Source organism: Corylus avellana, chromosome 6 (genome assembly GCF_965113065.1).
Source record: "Corylus avellana chromosome 6, dhCorAvel1.hap1.2, whole genome shotgun sequence".
Taxonomy (NCBI): Eukaryota; Viridiplantae; Streptophyta; class Magnoliopsida; order Fagales; family Betulaceae; genus Corylus; species Corylus avellana.
Genome location: NC_142495.1, coordinates 19038965 through 19064617, shown reverse-complemented (window position 1 = coordinate 19064617; position 25653 = coordinate 19038965). Strand labels below are relative to the sequence as shown.

Genomic DNA, 25653 nt, shown 5'->3' with positions numbered 1-25653 from the left:
TCTTTCTCCTCTGAAGAGTTGCACGTTTATTTAATAGTAATTTTAGAAGTTCCGTCACTTTTTAATGAATAAAAGAAAGAACATAAAAAATTAAGTCATACTTCTAACATTACTAGCCCCACTCCCACCTCTTCAATTTTTTTCTTATTTTTATAATTATTAGTTTAATATTTTTTAGAGGCGCTATAGAAAGGTCCAGTTAAAAAAAAAAAATCAGAGTTAGGCATATACAGTATCTTCTTTCCCTCTTCGTAGTTTATATGTTCATTAACCATCTATTTTAGAGACAAATAATCTGTCTGCTGATCCTATATAAACATACACAATCAAGCGTTTCAGTTTCGCTGTTGCCAAAAGATTGAAACAGAATGCATTCATCATATGAACAAGCTCACGCACAAACACGACTTACCACAATTTCCACCCCAAAGAAGGTCCAAACCTTACTCAAGAAACCAGTCTTAGGAAAATCCAACACTTGATAAGCTTCTCATGTAGAAAATGAATAATAATAATAATAATAATAATAAGGCATGTTTACAATCCAAGATGAATATAAGAGAATTCCCACAACAAACAAGGGAACCAAAAACATCTAGAATTTGAACAATGAAAAAAAGAAATCTGGTGATCTTCTCTGGTTCAATTTTTTCTACATTCACAATGGAACTAAATTCGAGATAGCCCTTAGAATATGCTAAAAGAAAAGGAAGAAAATTGAAAAAGCAATTAACTAAAGCTAAGAAATTTTTTATACTATATGGCCCAATGGCAAAATTCAAGGCGCTACAAAGCCACACCATCAGGCAACAGAAACAACAAATCCCCACAATCACTTATAGATAGATAGCTTTCTCATCTCTTCTCACTTTAAGAAATCCATACAGCTGGAACCTACTGATGTGGCGTAAGCACTGCCAACAGAAAAAAAGGAATAAGAACCAAGTCATGATAAATCTACCCAGTGTCTATAAAAAATAAATGAAGAAATAAACAAAGATGGCATGACAAGGGGAGAAGGAAGATGCAAATCAAGTTCTTAGCTCACACTATACATTCAGGGTAGACAAATTTATATATTCATGGAACTAAATATACATAATATGAATATGCATACACACACACAAACATCTAAGGAAGGCGACAAATCATCTTCAATTGTATGCCCATATTTCTAAAATGAAAAGATTGCAGAGCAACACCAGCAAGTCAGTGAAACTACAAGTTAGATATGGAAATCATTAGAAATCCAATAGATCATTGTAATGTCAAATGTCATATCAAGCTGGCGATGTTACAGGAATCCATTTTGCCCATTTGAAATCAAGAAACAACTAGCTTACATGCCCTATAATACACTACAAATGTTCAAACGCTCTAAAATATCATATTAGAAAGACATACGTTAATGACATTACAAATAGTAGAGACTAGACTTGGTCATTTGTTATGTAATAATGTACTAGATAATACATATTATGATCATAATATAGTTCCCTATAGATTGAGCATACAAGTAGCAACAACAAAAAAGACGAAAATAACACAAGAAGAAAATTAACGGGTGATTACAATGAGTTAGTAGTTGTAGGGTTAGTTTTAGTAGATATTGTAATAGTCCAAAAAAAAAAAAAAAAGAGCAAGTTACGGAATGGGAGTTAGAAATGACACTTTAGAATCAATTAATCACCAGATACAAAATTTGGATTTTCACATTGGCTCAACCAATTGCTTTTAGGCCGACGGGGTTCCTTCATTATTCGTACCCCACTCTTCGTCAGCCTCGTTGCCGTTAACGAGTACAGCCCCATCTGTTGAATCAGCATCCACTACGACACCCTCCTCCTGGCTACCTTCTTCTCCATTGTGTTCCTCTTCATTCTGTTCTTCTTCATTCTGCTCTTCTCCATTCTGTTCTTCTCCATTCTGTACCAGTAACCCGTAACAAATATATTAAAGTGTACTAACACAAGTTCCATAGAAAATTTGGAGAACCAACAATAAGAGAATTACAACAGAAGTTCACATGTTCAAGAGAAAAAGCAAAAATAAAATTGACAATATATCAAGAGTATGAAACACCAAAGTATTGTACACTTATACATAGAAACATCGCTCGTAAAGTAGTCCAAGTTTAACATGTCACGCAGTATGGTGTTATTTGCATTAAATAAAACCAAACACATTTTCCACCAAGTAAATATAAATTATATAGGCAGAGTGTACCTCGTGATCTGTGTCTCCATTCTCAAGGGGTTCCTCACCATCAATTTGCATGTTTCTGAAAGCCTCCACAAGTGTAATATGTGATCTATCGGCATGGTTTATATATTCATGTGCAGGAGGATACATGCCCCTAGAAAGCAATTAAAATAAGGCAGTTAATAATTGCTATCTATTCAGGTAGCAGCATAGAGAAAAGATTAATAAGAATCTCAAGGAAAAACCATCCAGACAAAGGCTGGTATATATCTGAATGCTTGAGTACCTTGTCTCTGCAACTTTGGATTCAACAGATAGTGCAACTTGCCAATCCTCAAACAAATTAGGATACTCCTCAGGAACGGCTAAAGATTCAGCAGCTTTTGTATTGACCTACAAATAGCAGCAAATTTGGTTGAATAATCTACATGATCATACATACATAAAGATATATGTGCATAATTATGCGTAGCATTTTGGCATTACAGCAGACTACCAAATAACTATCCTCACAATTATGACACCTGATATTGTTAACACAAATTTTTTATTACACAATCCAAACCCAGCATAACAAACAGCTCAAAAACAGTTACCTTATTGAGGTCCTTTCTCCAAATTGCGACTATCTCTGAGACCTTGCTTGGAAGATAAGATCGCGCCATCAACGCAGCCTCAGGAATCCGATTGCTGCAAAAATATAATTTCATGCATTTGTGTTCTAATGTTTCATGTTCAAAATAAAAATAAAAATAAAAATAAAATAATATACCTATCCAACAACAGCTGGAGGCACTCTTCCAATTTACCCAACATGAATAAGCAAAGGAATGCAACGTTGTTCTTTCCCTGCTCTTTAGCAAGGGAAGCAAGTTGTGATATCCCTTCAGCATCACCTAAAGAAGAATAAAGCAGCAATAAACCACTCAAGTCCATTGCATGCTTTAAACATTCCTCGGCCATTTCTAACTGCAATACTCCAAAAAGAGCAGAATGTCAATTAAGTGAAATATTTAATTAAAAACAAACATTTCACAGGATAAGTTTCTAGAGAAGTTTGGCTGAGGAAGCAACATTTGCAACAACGAGTCCAAAATCCACATAAACAGTATAGCATCTAACAGGAGACTACTAAATTCAAACAGCATAGCATCTAAAAGCAAATGAAAACTTAGGTTATCGCATTTTTTGAAATATTAAATTGGGATGATTTTTCACCAAGACTACTGTCACAATAAAAGATTTATTCTAAACGAAATCAACACCTTTCCAGTGGACATAGCTAATTCTCCCAACTGCTTCCATTTAGTCTCACTCTGCACTTCTGAGGCAATACCCTGCACAAACATATATAAATTACTCAAGTCAAAATTGGTAAATGGACATATCACCCCTCAAAAGGAAATTAGAAATGTTCAAATGCTAAAGCAGACAAATGCTCTCAAGGCTACTTATATCCTCTCAATGACACAATTGAATTGGACTTACCTTTGCAACCTCTAATCTGCCAAGCTGTATGGCTAGCTCAAATCTGTAATCAGGGTCTGTAGCTACTTCAAGAGCATCCTCTATCATTCCACGTGATTCCAAGAAACGAGCAACACTATCAACAAAAGAAAAAGAATAAAAAAATCATCAGGATCCAAAGAACAATTTAGTTCCTGAACTTCACATATATCACAAATGATAAAATTCTGTTAATATATTTTTAGACTAAACAGATCTGATGTGCACAGATGCCAGCCATATGATCACCCATCTTGCAAGAACATTCAGATCATAGATATGAAGAATAGCTATTGATATATCTTCCAAGTAACAATTTTGAAACAGTTCAACAATTACTTTTGCAATAAACTGTGTTTCGGCCTATCAAATGAAACATAGGAGTGTCCAAATAGCCAAATGTAACACATAAGAAGAAATTGTTTAAGAATTAAAAGAAATTTGCCATTTTCCATCATTTGCAAACTCTGTACACACCTATTATGATGCTCTTTAGGAATTGAAGGTAAAAGTTCACTGGCCCTTTCCAGGTCCCCACGCATCACAAGAGTCTTATACTCAATCAAGCTAACAAGTAAGGTGTATCCCATAACACTGCATGAACAAATAGATAAACAAGAAAAAGATTAATAATGAAGCGAACAGCCTAACTGACCTCCTCAATGGACAGAAACCAAAACACTACTTACTTGAACTCTTTGTCAATTAGATACACTCGACTTTGACTAGCAAGATAACCCAACAAATACATAGGCCGGTCCAAATGAAACATTGTGGTTACCTAAATAAATAGAATAACTTATCAAGATGGCCCTATCAAATCCACGGAATGATAATATCTGGATATGTAAAACAAGTTCAAACCAGGTATGGACCATATACAATACCTCACCACCAACACAGTAATTGAGCCTCCAGGAGGAGTTGTTATAAATAAAACAATCCCCAACCCATATACCAGTCCTGACACGTTCATTCACTTCATGGAGAAGCTCAAAGGCATCCTCAACACCTTGTTCATCTACAGGTCTTCCACTATCCAAATAAGAAGAAACCACATCACGCTGCAACATTAAAGATCAGATCAAGTTCGTAATAAATTGCACAAAACCACAGGTAAATGACAGAAACGTGCACATCTCATGAAAAAAAAATGAACTAGTGTCCTAAAGAGAATTTACTAAATGAAAGACTAAGATTGAATAGATCCTTACACTGTACTTCAAGATATAGAATGATGTATCGCTGGCAATCGCCACTAAATCTCCACTGTCAGCCCAATGAAGATTCTGATACATCAACACAAAAGAGTGAAACATAGGAAGCAGTGTAGCTGGAAAAAAAAAGGCAACTGATAGACATCTTAAAGTTATTTTGTTGCTTACTTTCACATTAACATCAATTCGCCGAATTAACCTGCATTCAGCCCAATCATAGAAACAAATAAAATCATTTGAACACATTGCCAATAAGGCTCCCCCATAAATACGCTCAGCCGAGAAGGTTGGACGAACGCTCCTCTTTTCCTGATAGATGAAACCTCCATTAAACTCAACAAACATTCACTAGAATATAAATTGATATTCACAAGGTTACAGATGAATTGAACCAATATTCATGATCTAACATCCTGATAATTGAGTCAAATTTCAAAACCAAGGCATCCACTTTTGGAGGTTTCCATGACCTTTCCCTAATTTGAAGGTAATATATCATTGGAATTGGCAATATGATTTATAACTACCCATCAAAATGTTCAAGAATCATAACTCCTTTTGTAGGAAATGAAACTGACAACCAGCTTTCCAACAGAAGTGACAAGAAATAAGGAGTGAAACGAAATCAGTAGCTTCCAGCATCTCACTGGACATATAGACAAACCTGGAAATTTTTACTGAAAATCTTAATCTTTGATGTGCTTTCTCTAACAGCGTATTCTCCATCTGACGACCATGCAAATTCCAAAGCCGAACCGAATGACCTATTTCTCCATGCCAAAGCTGTATATATAATGTACTCACCATCTCCACAGACAACAACAAACCTCCCATTGGGATTGTGCTTTAAGCTCTGAAAATAAAAACAATAAACAATAAACCCAATAACACATGCAAATAGACACAAAAACAATTTATACAAAATGTCACAACATTTTAGGAACAATCTTTCTTTATATCCTCACACTTCCATTTGCAAATGCAGACTGCCATGAACTATAGCAGGACACAGAACCAATTTTCACATCACATCCTCAAAATCCACATGTTACACTACAGTTTTCCTTCCCCACCAAGTAAATGCTTATTACTCTGGAATTAATAAAACTAAACATGTTACAGTACAGTTTCCCTTCCCCATCAAGTAAATGCTTACCATTTTTCCCCTCCTGAAAAAAGCAATAATCATCATCTTGGAACAAGCAGCACTTTTTCAGATTACAGAAATTGAACAGCTAAAATCAACTTATAAAGAAAACTTTCATGACATTAATCACTACTTAAAAATACAAAGTTATTTCTATGTCAACATCACTATAGATGATGGAAATTCATATGGAAAATTGCATGGTAGCAAGCTGTTTCAGATATGCAGAGAACTAAACAAAATAAGATATGGGAAATCAAAAGCTATAGATTATAGAAACAAACTTCGGCCTCCGAATAAAGAGCTATGGAACAAGAAGCCAGTCTGAGGAGACCTAAAAGTAAAGGTGCGACACTAATCTGCTACAAATTTAATCTGGGTTATACTTAGCCATGACTTGTCATACACAACAATTTCTGAATTTCAAACTCTTTTGTTCCCAGAACATTATGAGTAATCCCAAATCGATAAATCTGAACCAGACTGTTACATCAGCCAAAAAGACTAAATAACAAGCATAGAATAGCTACAAAGGAAGATTATTTAATCGGATAGGATACCATAAGTTACTGTACACATAAACTTACAAAGACTCATTTCTTTCCTACCATGCGGATTACATGGCAGAAGCAGAAGAAATGAAAAATGCACAAATACAACAAACAAATAACAGGAATTGAAATGAGACCAGAAGTATTCCAGATCACCTGTGGGTAAAGATCACAGGTTCCCAACTCCTTAACAGCCAAAGGCAATCTTTCTCCATCAGCAACCTAACAAGCAAAGTAAACAGAGAAGTTGGAATGTCAAGAAAAGAAAAGGCAAATCATTTTATTTCTGAAGTCCATGTGATGGAGCAAATTAAGGGTGTGTAATTGAATTCAAACCTCCAAATCTGCCCCCACACTCTTAATGTTCACAGTTTGAATTTCATTATGCTTAGCCCATATGATTTTTCCACTGTTGTCCATACTAGCTACAGGTTCTTCCCGACCAAGTTTCACCATAATGGTTCCTTCATCATAACCAATTACTACCCTGAACAAAAAAACAGTACTCTAGTAGTTTAGCAAGAAGAACAACAAGATGAACACATCAGACACAATTTTGAAAGATATAAAACAACTTCAACAAAGTAACAGGGCCCAATTCTCAACAAAGTAATACAAAGAATTTTGACCCATGAAAACAAACAACTCAAGAAGAAATGTGCCAGGAAACAAAAACAACAATTAAAATGATGCCTCTCACATTCTCTAAGAAAATGAGCGAACTTAATTAATATAAGTATCCCATACTAGGATTTGAACCACATTAACACATTTCTAAGTATAAGAGTGAATATACAACCCTCAAAGTACTTCAAACTTAAAGGAGAAACGACAATGATATTTGCTTAAAAGAAAAATCTAATCAAGAAACTTACCGACGTGAACCTTTCATGTATCCAATAGCCCAAACTCTTTCAAGACCATAATTCAATGTGTTCTCAAGCCTGAAAGTAAATGAGAGCTGAAGGTTAGCATAAATCCATAAAACTCAATCATACATTGATAGGATTTTTCAAATTAAAAAAGAAAAAAGAAAAGAAAAGGAAATACTGAATTCTGCAACAAATTTAATTAAAAAAAGAAAAAATGAAAAAAGGAGACGAAGAGGAACAAGGAAAGAAAAAGGGAACACAAAAATAAGGTTCTACTTTATAAGTTTCAATATTGTGTCAATTCTGGGCTCAATTTAAATCTGAATTTCAGCCCAATTCAGCCTTTTATCACATTAGAAATAAAGGATGATCAAATTTATACTCTATGTAACCAAGACCAGAATGATAGGTTCTTATGTTCACATGAGAAAGATGGCAAGTTGTGTGGAAGTTGTATCATCCATTACTCTAAAGCATCGACAATTCCTCATAGCATCTTCGTAACAGGATATCATTTGATAAGGTTATCTAGGAAAATATAGGGCAGAAAAGAAGGGAGGATGGGAGAAGGGAAATGTTCAAAAAGATAAACTTGAACAGATTTTTCCAATACTTCAAACAAACTTATGAACTCAAATTTCAATTCAAAATCATACACCATCATGTGAAAGGGAACTGTTATGCAGAAAAACAACTGTTTTACCAAAGAACAAAAGTTCTTCAAAGGAAGATAGAACAAAAGCTCAGGCCATGCCAATTTCAAAGACATAAAACTAAGAAAATATTGTACAAAGTGAATTACCTGTAAGTGGTAGAGTGCCATATACGAACAGTCCCATCTTCAGAACCAGTAATTATTATAGGAAGTTCAGGATGAAAACATACTGCAGAGACATTGTGTGTGTGGCCCTCTAGTGTCTGGACACAGCTTTTGGTCTGATAGTCCCACACCTGCTTTCATAAAGGATTTATCCATAAATGTTCCAGATCATTGTACATATGTTTTAATTAGAAATATTGCAAAGAAAAGAAACGGACAGGCGGCAGACCTTAGCAGTGTGATCATCAGAACCAGTAATTAGATAAGGTTTATCACCACCGGTAAAGTAATCAACGCAATTAACACCCTTCTGATGCGCATCCAATGTAAAATTCGGGTCGGGTGAGCCAAGATTCCAAATCTAGAAGGAATTGCGAAAACAGAGCATTATTAGCATAATTACAAGAAAAAAAGTCACCACTGACAATCCCATTGTACCTTTATGGTGCGATCAAGAGATGCACTTGCAAATGTGTTGGTGTCTTTTGGATTAAATGTAACTTGCATCACATAATGGGAATGCCCCTCAAAAATCTGAGTACATGCCCAACCTTTCTCCCAATCCCAAAGCTTTATGAGCATATCATCAGATGACGACAGCACATATGGAAGGGTAGGATGGACAGCCACACACCTAATGTAGTCTGTATGTGCCTCAAATACTTTAACCTTATCCATAGTGTTGTAGTTGTATACACGAATAAACATGTCATCAGCTCCAGCAACAACCCATTGTTTGCGGGCTATAAACTTGGCTGACCTAACTGCAAGTAGGGATATAGCTTTAGCACCCTAATTAAATTAATACCAAGAACGACTCCAGGGAAAAATCTTCTCGACAACGTCATCAAGCAGGGAAATATAAAAACAAACAAAATAACATTTTATATAAGATACCTGGTAACTCTGTGACCTCAAAAGACTTCGCCATTGTCTGGTGTGGTGACAGGGAGATTTAAGTTAGACATAAATGCTTTATAAACCTCCAAAGAACTCAACATAGAAAATAGTTAATAGCAATAACCTCAAGCTCCTAAGGCTTGTAACCGACTCAAGACCCTCCATAAGGAAGGAAGAAAACTCAAGCACTTTTTTCTGACATTTCAAGAATATGCAGACATAAAACTGGTCTTTTTTATTAGAACATAACACCTCTTACAAGCCATGAAATAACAAATAAATTCAATTCATCATACAGTTGACTAGAAGAATGTAGCCACACATAGCGTCTTCAGAAGTGCTGAATATAAAACACAGAATGGACAGAAAGCAGACTTCTTGTTACTTCAGGTAACTCCTGACGTTCAAAAACATCAAGCATATAAAAACCCTTTATAGACCTTCTGATATATACCTCAGTGACCTTAACGAATGGCATTATTTTCATAGTATTATTCCATTAAAGACATAGAACAAATGTTGTGAGGCAAATTATACAAGACACACAAACACAAGCACACACATACACCCACGCATGGGCACAGGTGCACTCATACATGTAACACATACATGTATAGATGTGTATGTAGAGAGAGAGAGAGAGAGAGAGATGTGCCACTTATTTGGCATAGGTCAGCCATGAAAGAGGACCCAAGTTGAACTATAACACTAAGGCCCCGTTTGGTTTGCGGAATAGGTATTCCATAAGGAAAATGAATAGTTATTACTGAGAATAGAGGAGGTTGAAATAGAATAATTATTCATATTCTTTAGTTTGATAACAACACATATTTTATAGTTGGAATTGAACCAAAATTACTAAAAAAACCCATATGATTTCTAATTTTTCCAAAACTCAAATTAAAAAAGAAAAAACAGTTGAATGTGTGCCACCCACACATTCAACCTTTTTTTTTAAAAAAAAAAATTTGGAAAACCTTGTCTATCGCCTTAGGAATAGCTATTCCTCTCATGTTTAGAGCATCTCCGACAGAAGTAAGCAAAATAGCTACTGAAAAAATACAAATTTTTAATTTAGCTACTCATTTTTCCATACACACTCCAACAGATTATCTATTCTACTCTCTATTTTCTTTAAATATTATTTTGTGTGGGAGAGAGTGAAAGAAAGAAGAGAGAGAGAGTAAAAGAAAGAAAGGGAGAGAAAAATAATAATAAACAAAGTTTATAGTGTGAATAGTGAATAGCCTATTCTCTTGGAGATGCTCTTAGGGGAATGGTCATTCCTATGGAAATAACTATTCTTAAAAATAGATCCTCACCAAATGGAAAAATGGCTATTCCATAGGAATAGTCATTCCATTCCTGAAGTCTATTCTATAAACCAAACGGGACCTAAATGGCACTACTTCAGCACAAGCATTGGGGCTTTTCATCAACAAGCCCATAAGAGAAGCCCGGGAGGCATTGTGCAGAAGTTTGAAAGAGAATCAAATTGCCACTGAGGACACTACGAGAGGATCTTATTAACAAATCACATCACAAAATTTTCACCAACTTTAAGAATTAAAATTTACACCATAAACGAATGATGTGCTGTGACATCCCTACAACAGTGAATCACTGCTTGCATCCTCTTCTTGAATGCCCTCATTGTCTTCCACAGGTTTGTGATTTATATATGTGGCACAATAAAAAGGTGCTTCGTAGATGGATTTTGTTTGACTGAGTATAAATACGAATAAGTTAAAAAGGTTGATGGTATGTCAAATGTATTTGAAAACAGGAAGAAAACCAAAAAAGATGAGAACTTTGTGGGGGGGTTGTTTCTTCAAAGATTGTGGTCACTACTAGGTTCTCCTTCACATAAATTCTTTCTATGTAGTAACTAAGGACTTTGTTAGGATCTGTTTAGCATTCTGTCCCCTGAACAGCTCATACTTTTTATTAATTAGTATATCTCAGGGTATCCAATCCTCAGGGCAGACTCTGTCTGAGTGTGTCAGGACTCGGGATCATGATATTTGACTACTCTGAGTGTACAGTGCTTCAACCAAGGATTGTGGTCACTACGAGGCTCTAATCCACATAACTTCTTTCTATGTAGTAACTAAGGACTTGGTTGGGATCAGTTTAGCATTCTTCCCCCTGAACAGCTCACACTTTAACTTAATTAGTATATCACTGGGTGACCAATCCTCAGGGCAGACTCTGAGTCTGTATGTATCGGGAACATGATATTGACTACTCTGAGTGCAGAGTGCAGAGTGCTTCAACCAAGGAAGCAAGAGGGGAGCAATCTAAGACTCTCCAAATACAGTAAATTTGTTCAACTTGTTGACAACTTTGTACAGATCTCACCTTATTAAAATTAACAATGAAAATTTCAAAAAATAAAAAATAAAAGCAAAAGTAGCAGTTCTAATTTCCCAGATCATATTTTTCATCATTACATTCCCATACCTGTGATTGGTAGTTCCAGATACACACGGTTCCTGAATACAAACTCGCAAGAATCCTGCAATAACAATTGAATGCATCAGATTTCAGTACACAACAACCACTTAAAATTTTGCATAACAGTGTAAAAGTGCGATTTTGCATAGCAAGTGCCTCACTTCGTAAATAAATTTTCCCTCTAGGATACTTTGGAAAACAATTTGAGAGGCAACCACACAATTACAGCCTCAGGATATATAACATTGCTCTACCAATAGCCATTTTACCATATAAGAACATAATAGTGCCGCTATTTTTCTAACATAAAAGTATATGAATACAAAGAATTTAAGTAAAGCATATAATTTACCATGGTTCTGTTGGATGCAGATCCACAGACTTTACTCTCTCGGATCTTTGAGCAAGCTTTCTCTGATCCAAAGATCAAAACGACATCATTACTCAAACAATCAAACACTTTCAAATCCAAATTCTGTTTGGTTTCTATGCTCACACATTAAAATGAATAATTCTCGGCAACCAAACAGAAAATACCAAAATTCAGAAAACACAAAAAACAAAACAAAACTTGAGAACTTGAGATCTAATTTCACAGTACCTTGATTTCGAGTCTCAGAGGCTTCAGAGGAGCGAACAACAGAACCAAAGAAAAAAAGAGTCAGTTAGCGAAGAAACACCAGATCTCGTGGAAACTGAAACCGCTTAATTAATTCTAAGTTTCTCATTCGAAGTAATTAATCAAAAACTGCTTGAATTACACCCAATCAACTACGTGATTCAGCAAAATTAACACCAAATCGAATGGAATTTGTGCCAGATCTAATCTAAAATGAAATGTGAAAGCGTTTGAGAAATGAAATCGAATAGAAACACTCACCATTATTGCAGATTAGAGAAGAAGCAAGTTTCGATCGGAACCACGAAACCAGAGATCGAAATCCACGAGCCCAGTGGATCAAGAGAGAGAGAGAGAGAGAGGGAGAGAGGTTTTGCAGTTGTATCGTAGGGAGCTTGGTGTAAAATATTATGCTTTGTAGTTAAGGGAGAGAGATTTACGAAACTGCCACTAGATGGGGTACTCTTGTGAGGGATGGTGCAGGATAGGGTGGATGAAATGTTGGTGGATCTGAAGATGTGTTGGACTAGAGGACGGGGAGGATCGGAGGAGTGGCAGTTTTGTGTTGTCAACAGAGTAAGGGGTGGCAGTGACGCGCCTGCCATGCTGGCAGAAGGGGCCCACCTTGGGACTGTATAGATCTTGCACATGATGTAATCTAGCCAACCAGAGTTTTTTTATTTTTTATTTTTTTAGGTCTAGCCAACCAAAGTTTTTTTTTTTTTTTACATAATAAATTCATTACTCAAAAGAGAAAGTAGCCAAGAGCATAAAAACTCTAAACAGTCAGAGCAAATTGCTCTAATAACACAATATCATAAATACACCTAGGTATTTCTTTCATCCAAATTTGCTCAGTAGGACATAAAAGAGCAAATTTCGCAAGGTGATGAGCCGCTGAATTAGCTTCCCGCTTTATATGAGAAATCATCCAACTCCGATGCATTCCTAGGACTGCTCGAGCATCCTCCACAATCTGTCCATATGGTCTAAAATTTACTCCAGTCTCGCGAAAAGCTTGGACAACTTGAAGAGAGTCACCCTCAAGAATAATATCCAGCAAACCCAAATCCCTGCTAAATTCTGCCGCAATCAATGAAACCAATGCTTCCGCAATAACTGGTTCCTGAATAATGTCCAATCTCCTACACAGTGCCGCAATAACTAATCCACCATGATCACGAACAATAATCCCACAGCCCAGGCATTTGCGGTGTATGTCAACCGAAACATCCCAATTCACTTTGTATTTTCCAAACAAAGGCTTTTCCCATATGATCCTAGACATTGGAGCTTGCTCTGCTGCACCACTTATGAAAATATCTCCTCCCAAGGCTGTGTGAAGGGAAATAAGAATATCCCCTGCCTCTTGAACAATTCTATTAGGATGAATAAAATCACCCCCATGCACAACTTGATTACGCCTAGCCCATATTTTTTTTGCAAGAACAGCAAATAAATTTTGCTCCTCCCTACTGCACCTTGTGGTCACATAATCGAACACCTCCAACAGCGAATGGTTCTGAACATAAATTTTTTGGAGTCTTCTAGCACAATCCCCCCAGACATCCATTGATGAAGGACACTCCCAAATAATGTGAAAAACAGTTTCTATTTCCTGTAGGCAAAAAATACACAGCCCCTCTTTGATAACCCCACGTCGCAGTAGATTATCCTTGGTTGGAAGAATATTTGCACACGACCGCCACATAAAAACCTTAACTGCATTAGGAACTTGTAAGCCCCAAATCTTCTTCCATACCCTAGAAAAACTTGATGTAGATGACCCCTCTCCCCGCAGCGAATCAACCCTCTCTTTTTCCAAATAATACGCACTCCTAACAGTGAACATACCATTTTCAGTTGCTCGCCAAATCAATTTATCTTCCTGACGATATCTGCTAAGAGGGAGGTTACAAATAATTTCTGCTTCGCCAGCCACAAAAATATTACAAATAAGCCTTTTGTTCCATCCCCCTGTAACTGAATCCATAAGCTCATGGACTTTAGCTCCCCTATCCAACTGAGAACAAGGGGATTGAACAGCAAAAGAAGAAGGCTTAGGCAACCATTTATCTCCCCAAATGTGAGCCGTATTCCCATCCCCAATCCACCATAAAAGCCCCTCTTGAAGAAGATCCTTTGCTGCTAAAAGACTACGCCATGCAAATGAAGGTCGACTCCCAATTTTTGCCCCCAACAAATGCCCTCGAGGATAGTATTTAGCTTTGATAATCCTGCCCGCCAAGCTCTCCGGAGATTGAATAAGTCGCCAACATTGCTTTGCTAACAAAGCTTTGTTAAAACAAATAAGATCCCGGAATCCCATACTACCTTGGGATTTTGCAACTCCCATCTTTTCCCAGCTCATCCAGTGGATCTTCCTATTATTCTCCTTGTGACCCCACTAGAAATTCCTCATAAGTGAATTTAATTCCCTACACAAGTCTTTAGGTAAAAGAAAAATACTCTTGCTATAAGAAGGAATAGCTTGTAAAACCGCCTTGATAAGTATTTCTTTTCCTGCCTGGGAAAGAAATTGCGTCTTCCAATCATTAATTCTCCTTTTGACCCTTTCAATAATAGACCGGAATTCACTTATACGAGACTGCCCCACCAAAGCCGGCAAACCCAGATATGTGTCAAAACGTTGTGATGCATTAATCCCAGACATACGAAAGATAAGATCCCGAGCCACTTGCTTTGTATTTTTGCTAAAGAATATGGTTGTTTTGTCTTTATTAAGCCGCTGCCCCGAGGCTCTCTCATACATCTCTAAAATTCCTGCCAAGCAATTCCATTCCTCCCTGTTAACCTTACAGAAAAGAAGGCTGTCGTCAGCAAAGAATAAATGGTTTACTTTTGGCCCTCCCACTGAAGTTGGAACTCCTTTTAAATCCCCAACATAATTAGCTCTGTGGAGTAATGAGCTTAAAGCCTCTGCACAAATAAGAAAAAGATAGGGGGATAGTGGGTCCCCCTGTCATATTCCTCGAGATGGCTTGATATGCCCCACCGGGTCTCCGTTAATAAGAATTGAATAATGAACAGTAGAAATACACTTCATTATCAAATCAATCCACTTCTGAGCAAACCTCATACGCTTCATCACCTCTGCCAGAAAAACCCATTCTACCTTATCATATGCCTTACTCATGTCAATTTTTATAGCCATATACCCTTCCTTCCCCCACATACGAGAGTTCATGGTATGAAGTGTTTCATAAGCAGCTAAAATGTTATCAAAAATCAGGCGCTTCGGGATAAAAGCACTCTGATTACTAGATATAATATGAGGGAGAATAACTTTAAGCCTATTTGCAATCACTTTTGAGAGAATTTTATAGACAACATTACAAAGGCTAATTGGGCGAAATTCGGTAACCTTAGTGGGATTTTTTGTTTTGAGAATCAAAGCAATATAGGTATAATTAATATCCGCATCAAAACTACTAGTATGGAAAAAATTCAGAATGGCATCACAAACCTCCTTTCCCACCACTTCCCATTGCTCTTGATAAAACCCCGCAGGAAAACCATCTAGACTCGGTGATTTGTAAGGCACCATTTTGTTGAAGTGCATAAAACACCTCCTCCTTGTTAAAATTAAGGTTGTTAAGTGAGTGAAGCGTCTCGCGAGCAAGTTCGGGTTCGGCTCGCATAAGCTCGGCTCGTGCTCGACTCGAATATTAAATGAAGCACTTCATAAACACAAATCCTAGCTCGAATATTAAACGAAGCAAGCTCGGCTCGACTCGGCTAAGCTCATGAATAGCTTGTATAAGCTCGTATATATATATATAAACTAAGTAATACATAATTAATTATAAATCTCATAATTATTAAAACCTTAAAATTGCATTTATATTTAAGCGTTAGAGAATGAAAAATTCTAGACCCTTCGAGATCAAAAAGAGAGAGAACAATCATTAAAAAGACCTCGATTCAATTAGAGCAGACCCAAACGAAAGGAAGAAGAATCAAGCAGAAACTATTGAGGGAGATTGAGAAAGGCATAAACTATTGAAGAATCAAACAGACCCAAACACTATCACTACCTGTCTGGTGAGCGAGAGTGAGAGAGTGGGAAATGAGAGTTCAGGTGGAAGTTCCGTTGTGACTGGTGAGGGGGATTGAGAGAGAGACGTTAAAAAAATATTTTTTTGTAGGGGGCGTTGTCCCAATGCAGTCTGAATGCAACCTGTTAACTTGTCCCACATTGTTAAGAAAACATCAATCTCCAAGTTTGCTTATCTATAAAAGGATATATATCATCTCTCTTTGAAACCAAATGCCTTGCTGTATTGACTCAGGCTCCATATTCGACTAGCTAGGTTAAGCAAATACTCATATGCAAACTAACTTCTTAAGCCGTTTAAGAGTACTTGAAATTAAAAAAAAAAAATTTAAAACAAAAACATTAAATATAAGAGCTAGCTCGCAAGCTGGCTCGGCTCGACTTATTATTAGCTCGAGCTCGATTATTTTGGCTCGCCCTTAAGCTCGACTCGAGCTCGAGCTTGAGTAAAATTTAAACGAGCCAAGCCTGAACAAGGGAAGCTCGCTCAAGCTCGGCTCGTTTACACCCCTAGTTAAAATCAGCCAGCAGCAGCCCATTCATAGTGGAGGACACGGTGCTTGGCAAAAATTCAAGACGCTGACTCATACCAGCTGGGTTGGAAGAAGAGAACATACCCTCAAAATACTCAACAAAAGCATTTTCGACATCTACAGGGTTTGATCGAAAACTTCCACCCTCATCAGAAATCCCAAAGATTGTATTCGACTGTCGACGTTGCTTTACACTAGCATGAAAATATTTTGTATTTTTGTTGCCCAATTTGAGCCAATGTTCCTTTGCCAACTGACGCCACTTCAGGTCTTTAGACTCCATCATCTCATTTACTTCGGATTGAAACCTACGGATGGTTTCCAACTCTGGCATACCCTCAACCTTTTGCAAGACCTTAATGTCATGGGTTTTTTGAGTAATTGACAGCTCCATATTACTTCTATGCTCCTTATTCCAGCTTATTAAATGTCTTTTACTCCTCTCCAGATTTTTTGAAACAGTCCTCCATACACATTCTGCAGTTGATTTCTTTTGCCACACTTGCCGTATAACAGCCCTTGATTGTTCCTTATTTCTCCAACCAGCCACATACCTGAAAGGTTTAAATTTTTTCCTATGCCCACCCATCAGCTTTTGAAAGTGTAACAAAATAGGAGCATGGTCCGAGTTCCTTGTAGCTAGAACCTCGACCTTGACCACCGGGTACAAATTGCGCCATTCCACCGATGCCAACGCTCTATCCAGCCGTTCTCTTATAAGATCTCCATCTGCCCTCAAATTGCACCACGTAAACTTAGGACCGATGAAACCCAAATCCTGCAGATGACAGAAATTCAGTGTAGTACGAAATACATCCATCTGTCTCCAAGGTTTTCTGCATGATCCAAATTTTTCACTTGGTTCTAAAATTTCATTGAAATCTCCAATGCACATCCAGGCCACCAGAGAGAAAGACCGCAAATGACAAAGGAGATCCCATGATTCCTTCCATTTATCCGCCTCTGGGTTCCCATAGAATCCCGTAAACTTCCATGGCTGTCCATTAACTTCAGAGTGAACCACTGCATTAATGTGTCTCCTACTAAAATTTTGAATGTTCACCATAACTTCAGTACTCCATAACAAAGCAAGTCCTCCGATATGACCAACACTGTCGATTGTAAACACACTTCTGAACCCGATTTTTGCTTTAATTACTTCCATTTTATGGGCTCGTAGCTTGGTTTCCATTAAGAAAACCAAACTTGGCTTCTTTTCCTTTACCATTCGGCAAAGATCCCTAACTGTTCAGAGGTTCCCAAGCCCCCGACAGTTCCAGCTTAAGATATTCATTTGACGTGGCGGGGCTGAACCTCAGCCTCCGCCAAAACCTTAGAACCGGAAACCATTTGTTTCCCTTCATTATTTTCTGTCCTCTTCTTCCCCACTGTCGGTGTCTTCCCCCCTCTGGATTTCTCCTTCCTTTTACTGCCCAAAACACCCGTTGGTATAGGACTGACGCTACTCCTAGAAATATTACGGGCTGACCTCTTCCATTGCTTGATATTCCTGCTACCAAGAGAATCCCCCACAGCATCTATCCTACCCGTATTGACATCTTGTTCCAAATTAACTGCCTCCTCTTGGTGCAAAAAATTATTTTCTTTTGGACCCACCCCACATGGCTCAATTACAAATTCCATACGTGTAAAATCACCTTGACCCTCATCTACTATCTCATGTGTCAAAGGCAATAACCCATCTTGACCCTCCAAAGACTTTTGCAATATCACATGGCTTTCCAAAAGTGCCCCACCTTGCATGCAAAAATTAGACTTACGTATCACATCCTCCTCATCCCTTAGCACAAGCCCCACTAACCGAAATTCCATACTACCAGCCCCTAAAATATCTCCACTAATAACCTCTTTTTCCTTCCCACTTTGTCCCTTCTTAACCACAATAGTATTATCAACAGCAGTTATATCCACATCAGAAGGCAAAGATCGAAAACCGCAATCATCTCCCCCGCTGTGTCTCAGCCCAGATTCGCCACTACTAGCAGTTTTTGTAGGTTGATGTGAGTGGGAAGTTCTCCCATGGAAAACGGAACTGAAATTCTGGATTTGCTGGTCAGGACTATTCCGCCCAACCTCCGTCGCTTGCTCCTCCGAAAAAGAGGACCCACCCCCACTACCATACCGGAATTGGACTTTCATCTTCGGAGCATCCGCTCTCAAAGACACACCCCATTCCTTCCCTTCATCTCCTCCGTTCAGCTGTTTTTGTGATCGATTAGAGCACCCTTAGTTCCATGAATCACACAACCACATTTAAAACAGAACAACGGTAGTTTCTCATATTTCAAAATCACCCAGTGAGATTTCCCACCCACATTCAGAGTACGTCCTCGTTCCAAAGGTCGAGACAGATCCATCAAAACCCGAATGCGAAGACACCTCCCCCAGCCTACTCCATCACCCGCCACATCTACATCTTCTAGCACACCCAGAGAATCACCAATTTTCTTTCCCACCTCTCTATTCATACAAAGAAGCGGCAAGTCATGCACTTGTATCCAAAATGGTGATTTAGTGAACTCCATTTTAGATGGGGGACAATGGCCATCAAATTCATTTAATACAAGAATCTGTCTATCGAAAGACCATGGCCTTCCTTTCATCACTATTTCCTTGTCGACCTCATCAGTAAACTCAAAAAGCCAAATATGATCTTGCACCTCCTTGAACACCACTGATCCTGTCAGGCGCCATAACCTTGACAGAACAGATTTGAAAGCTTCACGATTTATAGGTCTCTCAGGTCCTATCTTGCCAATCAAGTATCTTCGTCCAATCTCCCGAACAACATCCACTTCACCCTCCGTAACAAATATCCCACACTTCTCACCCTCGGACAAAGAAATCTTACTCCATAATTTCTCCAAATCCAAATCCATAACTACATACACCCTACACGAAGCAAACTCCTACACCCTCCACTTGCAATATTGGAGACTAATACCTCACGCCTAGTTAATCCCAGAGAGAAAAACAAGAGAGAAGACTTTTCCACACATCCGTTAAAGGATCACTCGGCTTGATCTTTTCTAGAGTTTTAGTTTTGAATTCATTTATCAAACACAAATCAAAATATCTTTTTTTTTTTTTAAAAAAAAAAAACAAAACAAAACAAATAAACAAATGAACAAAATACTCTCAAAAGGTTTGTGCTTGGGGTGGTCATCATTCCATACTTCCATGTCCAAGTATGCATTACCCAAAACTTGTGAAACTTTAAAATCTTATTTAAATACTAATGTGAGAATTGCTTAACTTTTCAATTTTTTTTTAAAAAATAGTTGGTTTTCAAAAAATATGTCACTCTATTTCATGAGTCGGCGACACATTTTAGTAACATATTATTTAAGAACTTACCTTTGAAAAAAAAAAAATTGAAAAGTGTAGCATTTCTATATTCATTATATTGTTTAAAATAACAATCAATTACAAGTTTTGTAGGGTTTTAATTTTATATTAGATACACATGCATATCATGTTAATACTTACTAAGGCAACTTGTTAGATAAGAGGAATGATTACTCCTTTAAGAAAAAAAAAAAAAAAAAAAACTTATAAATAGGAATGAAATAATGTAAAATGGGAAGGCTATTTTTATTTCATAGTTTCATCAAATGTATTGAAATACTCAAGATTTATATAATAAAATAATAGTAATAATTAAAAAAAAAAAAAAAAAAAACGAAGAACAACCTAGTCCTTCCAACGCCATTATATCGACACTTATCTGGTGATTAACCTTTCTCTTTTGGCAGTTTCATTCACCTATTAGTATTCAACGACTTGACATTATCAACACACATAATACCATGACATTTTAATCTAAATTCTTTTTTTTTTTTTTTGACATGTCCACACAAGGGAAGAGGAAGGGGAGATTCGAACTAATAATCTCCGCTTTATGAAGCGTGGTCTACTGCCGATTGAGCTACCCCTTGGGGACGAATTTTAATCGAAAGTTACCTTTGTAGTACATAGGTTTCACCTTTTTTTTTTTTTTTACACCTAGGTCTTAAATTGTATCACAAATAGTACTTGACTAATGAGAAAAGAGCAACTTAGTACCTCCGTCAGATTTCGTCAACCCAAACTAACAAACTACCACATCACCGCCACATAAATTAGCTTAAAGGCTGACACTTGTCTCGGGTTCTACATTAGCAAACTTAATTGGCCACATCACCTACCACCCCTTCCTTCTTCTTCTTCAACCCTGAACTACCTACCCATTTATCCCCAAATTGCAGAATCGAGCTTAAATCATATGTTCTTTCGTTTATCCCCAAATCGAGCTTAAATATTGAAGTAGACACACGCATACGGGAATCTCGACCTGTCTTCCTTTCATTTACCATGAGAACTCGCACGAGAAGGCACGGAGAAGGAAAATGTTATCAGGCCGAGTACAGGAATCTAAAGGAAATGAAGCTTCCAGTAGGGATAAGGTATGTACTCAAACTCAAATCAAATTTTTTAGTGGTTTTTTTGGTAAATACGGTAAAATTAACTAGGATTCACATTATTTTCTTAAGAGCAGATGAAGTCATCATCTGGATCTGGATCTACTTCCTGGAGTGTACTCAGATGCCTTAGATATGTTATTGTGATTTACCTGCACTATTGAAGACATCTTGTACTGATGAAAACCCTGGCAAAAGATTTTGGGGTTGTGCTATTCTAACATTAGTAGTTTGATTGCACAAAATATCAATATTTGTTTTTAATCAAATTTGAAGCATTAATACTCTGAAGTGAGTTTACCGTTTTAATATTTTACGTACATGTAGAGAAAAGAAGCTTGCTGATTTTTCAAATGGATGGGCTGTAACGACCTAGATTTTAAAACTCTTATTTAAATAATATTAAATAGATTAAAAATATAATCGATAAATTAAAACAATGATATGTGGATTAATGATATTAAATAACTATTTAGTGTTAAAGGTATATTACATTGATTTTTGACCTCTTATGTATATTACTTCAATTCTAAAAATTTAGCTTCACTAATATGTTTATGGGCATAATCAAACCCAATCTAGTGAATAAATTATTTATATTGGTGTTTAGCGAAGTCATAAATTAATTTGAAGCTTTGCAATTTTTAGCCTAAAAAGCAGTGTCTTAATTTTCATACTGTCTAATGAGATTAAAACTGCTAAAGAAAGATACCAAGGCTAGCCATCTTTGTTGAAAGCTTAAAGTCTTCTAGTAATGATGATTATAGTGAATATCATGATTATAATGATTTAATAAGGCAAGTGGCCAAGTGGGAATGCAAATAGTTAAAGCCTAAGTTGAATTGGAAACTTTGTATAGGCCAAAAATATACTCAAATGAACTCAGATGAAGTCGAACCAAAAATATAAAATGTTTGTCTCGGAGTCCTCTATCTACTCTCAAAATTTCATGTCAATCGGAGTACGTTTGGACATTGAAAAATGGATCGGGATACACTGCCCTCATTTTGGACGAAAATTCTAATTGGTATAGAGCATGAAATATGGACTAGGTTCATTCTTTTGGTTAAATACATCTCAACCCTTAGATCAAATGTGTAAAAATAAATCATAACCATTCATTCTCTTATAAATAGAGCCTTAGCTAAATTCACTTTCACTTAAGTTTTTACAATCTTAGAACAAGTAAAATTGTTTGCTCCTCCTTTCATTTTATTTCTTAGTTCTAGTCAAATACCATATAGCCTAGATCTTTCTTGTAGTGTTCAAGCGTTTTTTTTAAAACTAGCTACCTAGAGAAGATTTGGTGGAGTTTTACTTCTAAAGGATTATTGGGTAAGTGTTTCTTGTATAAATATCATGATTTATTGCTTTTATTACTTGTCCTCATTTAATTGTTTAAAGACCCAATAAGCGTATAATGTCAAATAAAGTAATGGATACAAGTGAATTAATAATAAAGAGTTAGTGGACAAAATCAATTAAGGACTTACAATATTATCTATATATTATTTACTTTACAGTATTTACATTCAGTCATTTCTTTTATGTCATTTAAATTTCTGTTCATATTTCTGGTGGTAAGGACCGTTTGATCTCATCCCAAAAATATGCATTATTTACATTCAGTTATTTCTTTTATGTCATTTAAATTTCTGTTCATATTTCTGGCGGTAAGGACCATTTGATCTCATCCCCGAAATATGCATTATTTACATTCAGTTATTTCTTTTATGTCATTTAAATTTTAATTCATATTTTTGGCGGTCATCCCCAGAATATCAATTCAGTATTTACATTCAGTCATTTCTTTTATTGTCATTTAAATTTTGATTCATACTTTGGTAGGTACGGACCATTGGTCTCATCTCCAAAATATGAGTCATGTTTTATATATATTATTTATAATACTTGTTTGTATTTAGTGATACTGGCCATTAGCCTCGTCACCAAAAATAAATTCAGGCATAAAGCTTGTTATAAGTAATTATCTTAGATTAATATAATAAAATGAGTAAGTAAAGATGAAGTGACGGATAATAAATAAATATAAAAAGATGAGGGTCTTTAAACAATGATATTATTGGAGAATGAACTAAGTATTGTTTGTATGTATGTATTATATGCAGAAGTGGAGCAGAATACTACACTAAGGAGAGTAAGTATGGATATACTTACTGAGTACTAGCTTTGTTTTATTGTTATATGAATTCTTATTTTGTCTTATTGATATAATTTTGCAATACAACTGCTGCATAATGTGTCTAATAAAATGGGCTGATAAGATAGCCACCTTAAGAACAAGCTGGGTGGATTGCCGCGAGGAACTGTCGGTATCTCAGTGGATGGGGGTATATAACCGTCCAACAGGCCTAATATATAACTAAGCTGGGACGGTGTAGTTGCCAGCACCAAACAGGTAAACCTCTAAAGTGTGAGGGACATAACGGACGTAAGCGGGCTGAGAGCTCATGAGAAGAGGTCTGAAGAAAGATTATCATAAAACACAAACTAATCTGTCATTACGCTGCATTCACAACTCATTCATTATTATATATTTTAGTCTTTAATCTTATTTGTTCAAACTAGTCTTTTTAGTCTTTATATCTAGGAAAATAGATTACTCACTTGTTTGCCTATGTAAATATGATAACGTCATCTTTACATAGATCTTGATGCAGGGATAGAAAGTGAGGACGATGGTCCTTTTACTGGTTTTGATGGTTGATAGACCATCTGCTGCAGGATTTATACTTACTCTATGGAGCAAGTCTCATTTATGTTAATCGCTTTTATTATGTATGGTGATGTGTGTAAACTTAATAGATATTACTATGTTAATTTAGGTGCCGTCTGTGGCATATATTTGGTACACCTAGTGTGTACATATGTTGTAATGAAAACCATGTTTCTATTTTATTTAATAATATATCACCTCGAGGTATTTCAGTCAGCTCAACTGTGTTGTGTAAGTTATTCTTAGGTCATAGAAAAAGAAAAAAATATACATACTCCGCTGTAAGATTGTATTTTCTAAAGTTGCAGCGTCACGACTTCGATATTTGCTAGTTCAAATATCGAGGCGTTACATGGGCAAACCAGTTATGAAAGGGGTATGAAGGTACTGCCCGAGTTCTTTTTTTTTTTAAGAAATCTTTCATATTCATTCCTTAAAAAAAGATCAAGAGCATAAAACTCTTACATTAAAGAGCATAAAACTCTAATAAATCATAGCCAAAGCTATGTGGTTACAACGTCATAAAGACAAATATAAAAATTTTAAAATCAAGTCCTGTCAATGACTTTAACATTCGCTAACCCATGTCCAAACTTATAGTTATAGAATACATCTGTTCCACGCAAACTCAATCTAATACATAGGTAGCTCATATTCCCAACTTTTATTTTCTTGGCCATGAGAGTAAAACCCTCACACCGAAGCTAATCCTCCTCAACCCAAAGGCCGAGTTATTGAAGAAGGTAAAAGAGCTAAAAAATGAAAATTATCAATATATGGCAAGGGTTATACACCTTCACACTAAAAGTGATAGCTACAGTGCAATGGTGAACGACCTTTAAATTGAACGTTATGGCTACATTGCAAGGGTGAGGCAACTGAAGAAGGAAGATGATAGACACTTGAAAATGTTTACCTACTTAGAAAATGAGAATGATATGTATAGGGCAATAGAGAAATTTTTCATGTTTGATTTGTTGTTGTCATGGTTGCTAGTGTTGTTGACTGGTATTACTGCACTCAGCAAATGAGTGTTTTGTAATGTTGTATGTAAGCGATTAGTTATGGATATGTATTATTGTACTAAGTAACTAATTGTTTTGTAATATTGTATGTAATTGATGTGTTACGAAAATTTTCTTACTTAATGGAATTTATGTTTCTTGGTTATGAAATTTGTCAATTTGTAGAACATCTTGGTATACATAATGGGTATGCAAATTATGTACATGGTCCAAATTATGTATACTCTGTAATTGAACCAGTCATATTATGCATATATACATTTTGCTCATATAGTCTAAATATGCATAATACATCTAAATATGCATCTCCACCAAAAAAATGCATTGTCACAAACTTCCATCCAAATATGCATTATCCACAAAAGTCAAAACAAAAAAAATAATAATAATACATTGTCACAACCTTCCATCCAAATATGCATAATCCACCAAAAAAATGTATTGTCACAAGCTTTCATCCAAATATGCATAATCCATGAAAGGGATGCATTCCCATAAAAAATAAAAA

General features: G+C 36.3%; 2 protein-coding genes, 1 long non-coding RNA gene and 1 other non-coding gene across 6 annotated transcripts; 1 reads left to right on the top strand and 3 right to left on the bottom strand.

The window, feature by feature from the left end:
* Window positions 1-482: 482 nt before the first annotated feature.
* LOC132187263 (coatomer subunit beta'-2) lies at window positions 483-12688 on the bottom strand. 3 transcript variants are annotated; one of them, XM_059601519.2, is made up of 25 exons: window positions 12553-12688; window positions 12274-12294; window positions 12025-12086; window positions 11679-11733; window positions 9213-9249; window positions 8754-9079; window positions 8545-8676; window positions 8298-8446; window positions 7499-7567; window positions 6960-7110; window positions 6780-6845; window positions 5590-5778; window positions 5094-5234; window positions 4923-4997; window positions 4596-4772; window positions 4398-4489; window positions 4186-4302; window positions 3691-3805; window positions 3468-3539; window positions 2975-3171; window positions 2799-2892; window positions 2489-2595; window positions 2227-2356; window positions 1691-1926; window positions 483-914 (listed from the first exon to the last, which is right to left on the bottom strand). In XM_059601519.2, the coding sequence occupies exons 1-24, from the start codon at window positions 12553-12555 to the stop codon at window positions 1735-1737; spliced, it is 2769 nt and encodes a 922-aa protein (XP_059457502.2). In that variant the 5' UTR covers window positions 12556-12688; the 3' UTR covers window positions 483-914; window positions 1691-1734. The 3 variants fall into 3 exon arrangements, with proteins under 3 accessions (XP_059457502.2, XP_059457504.2, XP_059457505.2); XM_059601521.2 differs by having other exon boundaries at window positions 1715-1926; XM_059601522.2 differs by having other exon boundaries at window positions 1767-1926.
* On the bottom strand, window positions 10562-10690 carry LOC132188909 (small nucleolar RNA snoR134). The gene has a single exon (XR_009440968.2). It is a non-coding gene; the product is annotated as a small nucleolar RNA snoR134 (small nucleolar RNA).
* Window positions 12689-16879: 4191 nt separating the features above from the next.
* LOC148584989 (uncharacterized) lies at window positions 16880-18130 on the bottom strand. The gene has a single exon (XM_088517629.1). It carries the CDS (start codon window positions 18128-18130, stop codon window positions 16880-16882), a length of 1251 nt encoding a protein of 416 aa, XP_088373755.1.
* A 5254-nt stretch (window positions 18131-23384) lies between these two features.
* On the top strand, window positions 23385-24342 carry LOC132190686 (uncharacterized). Its single transcript, XR_009441161.2, has 2 exons — window positions 23385-23541; window positions 24053-24342. It is a non-coding gene; the product is annotated as an uncharacterized LOC132190686 (long non-coding RNA).
* Window positions 24343-25653: the final 1311 nt, after the last annotated feature.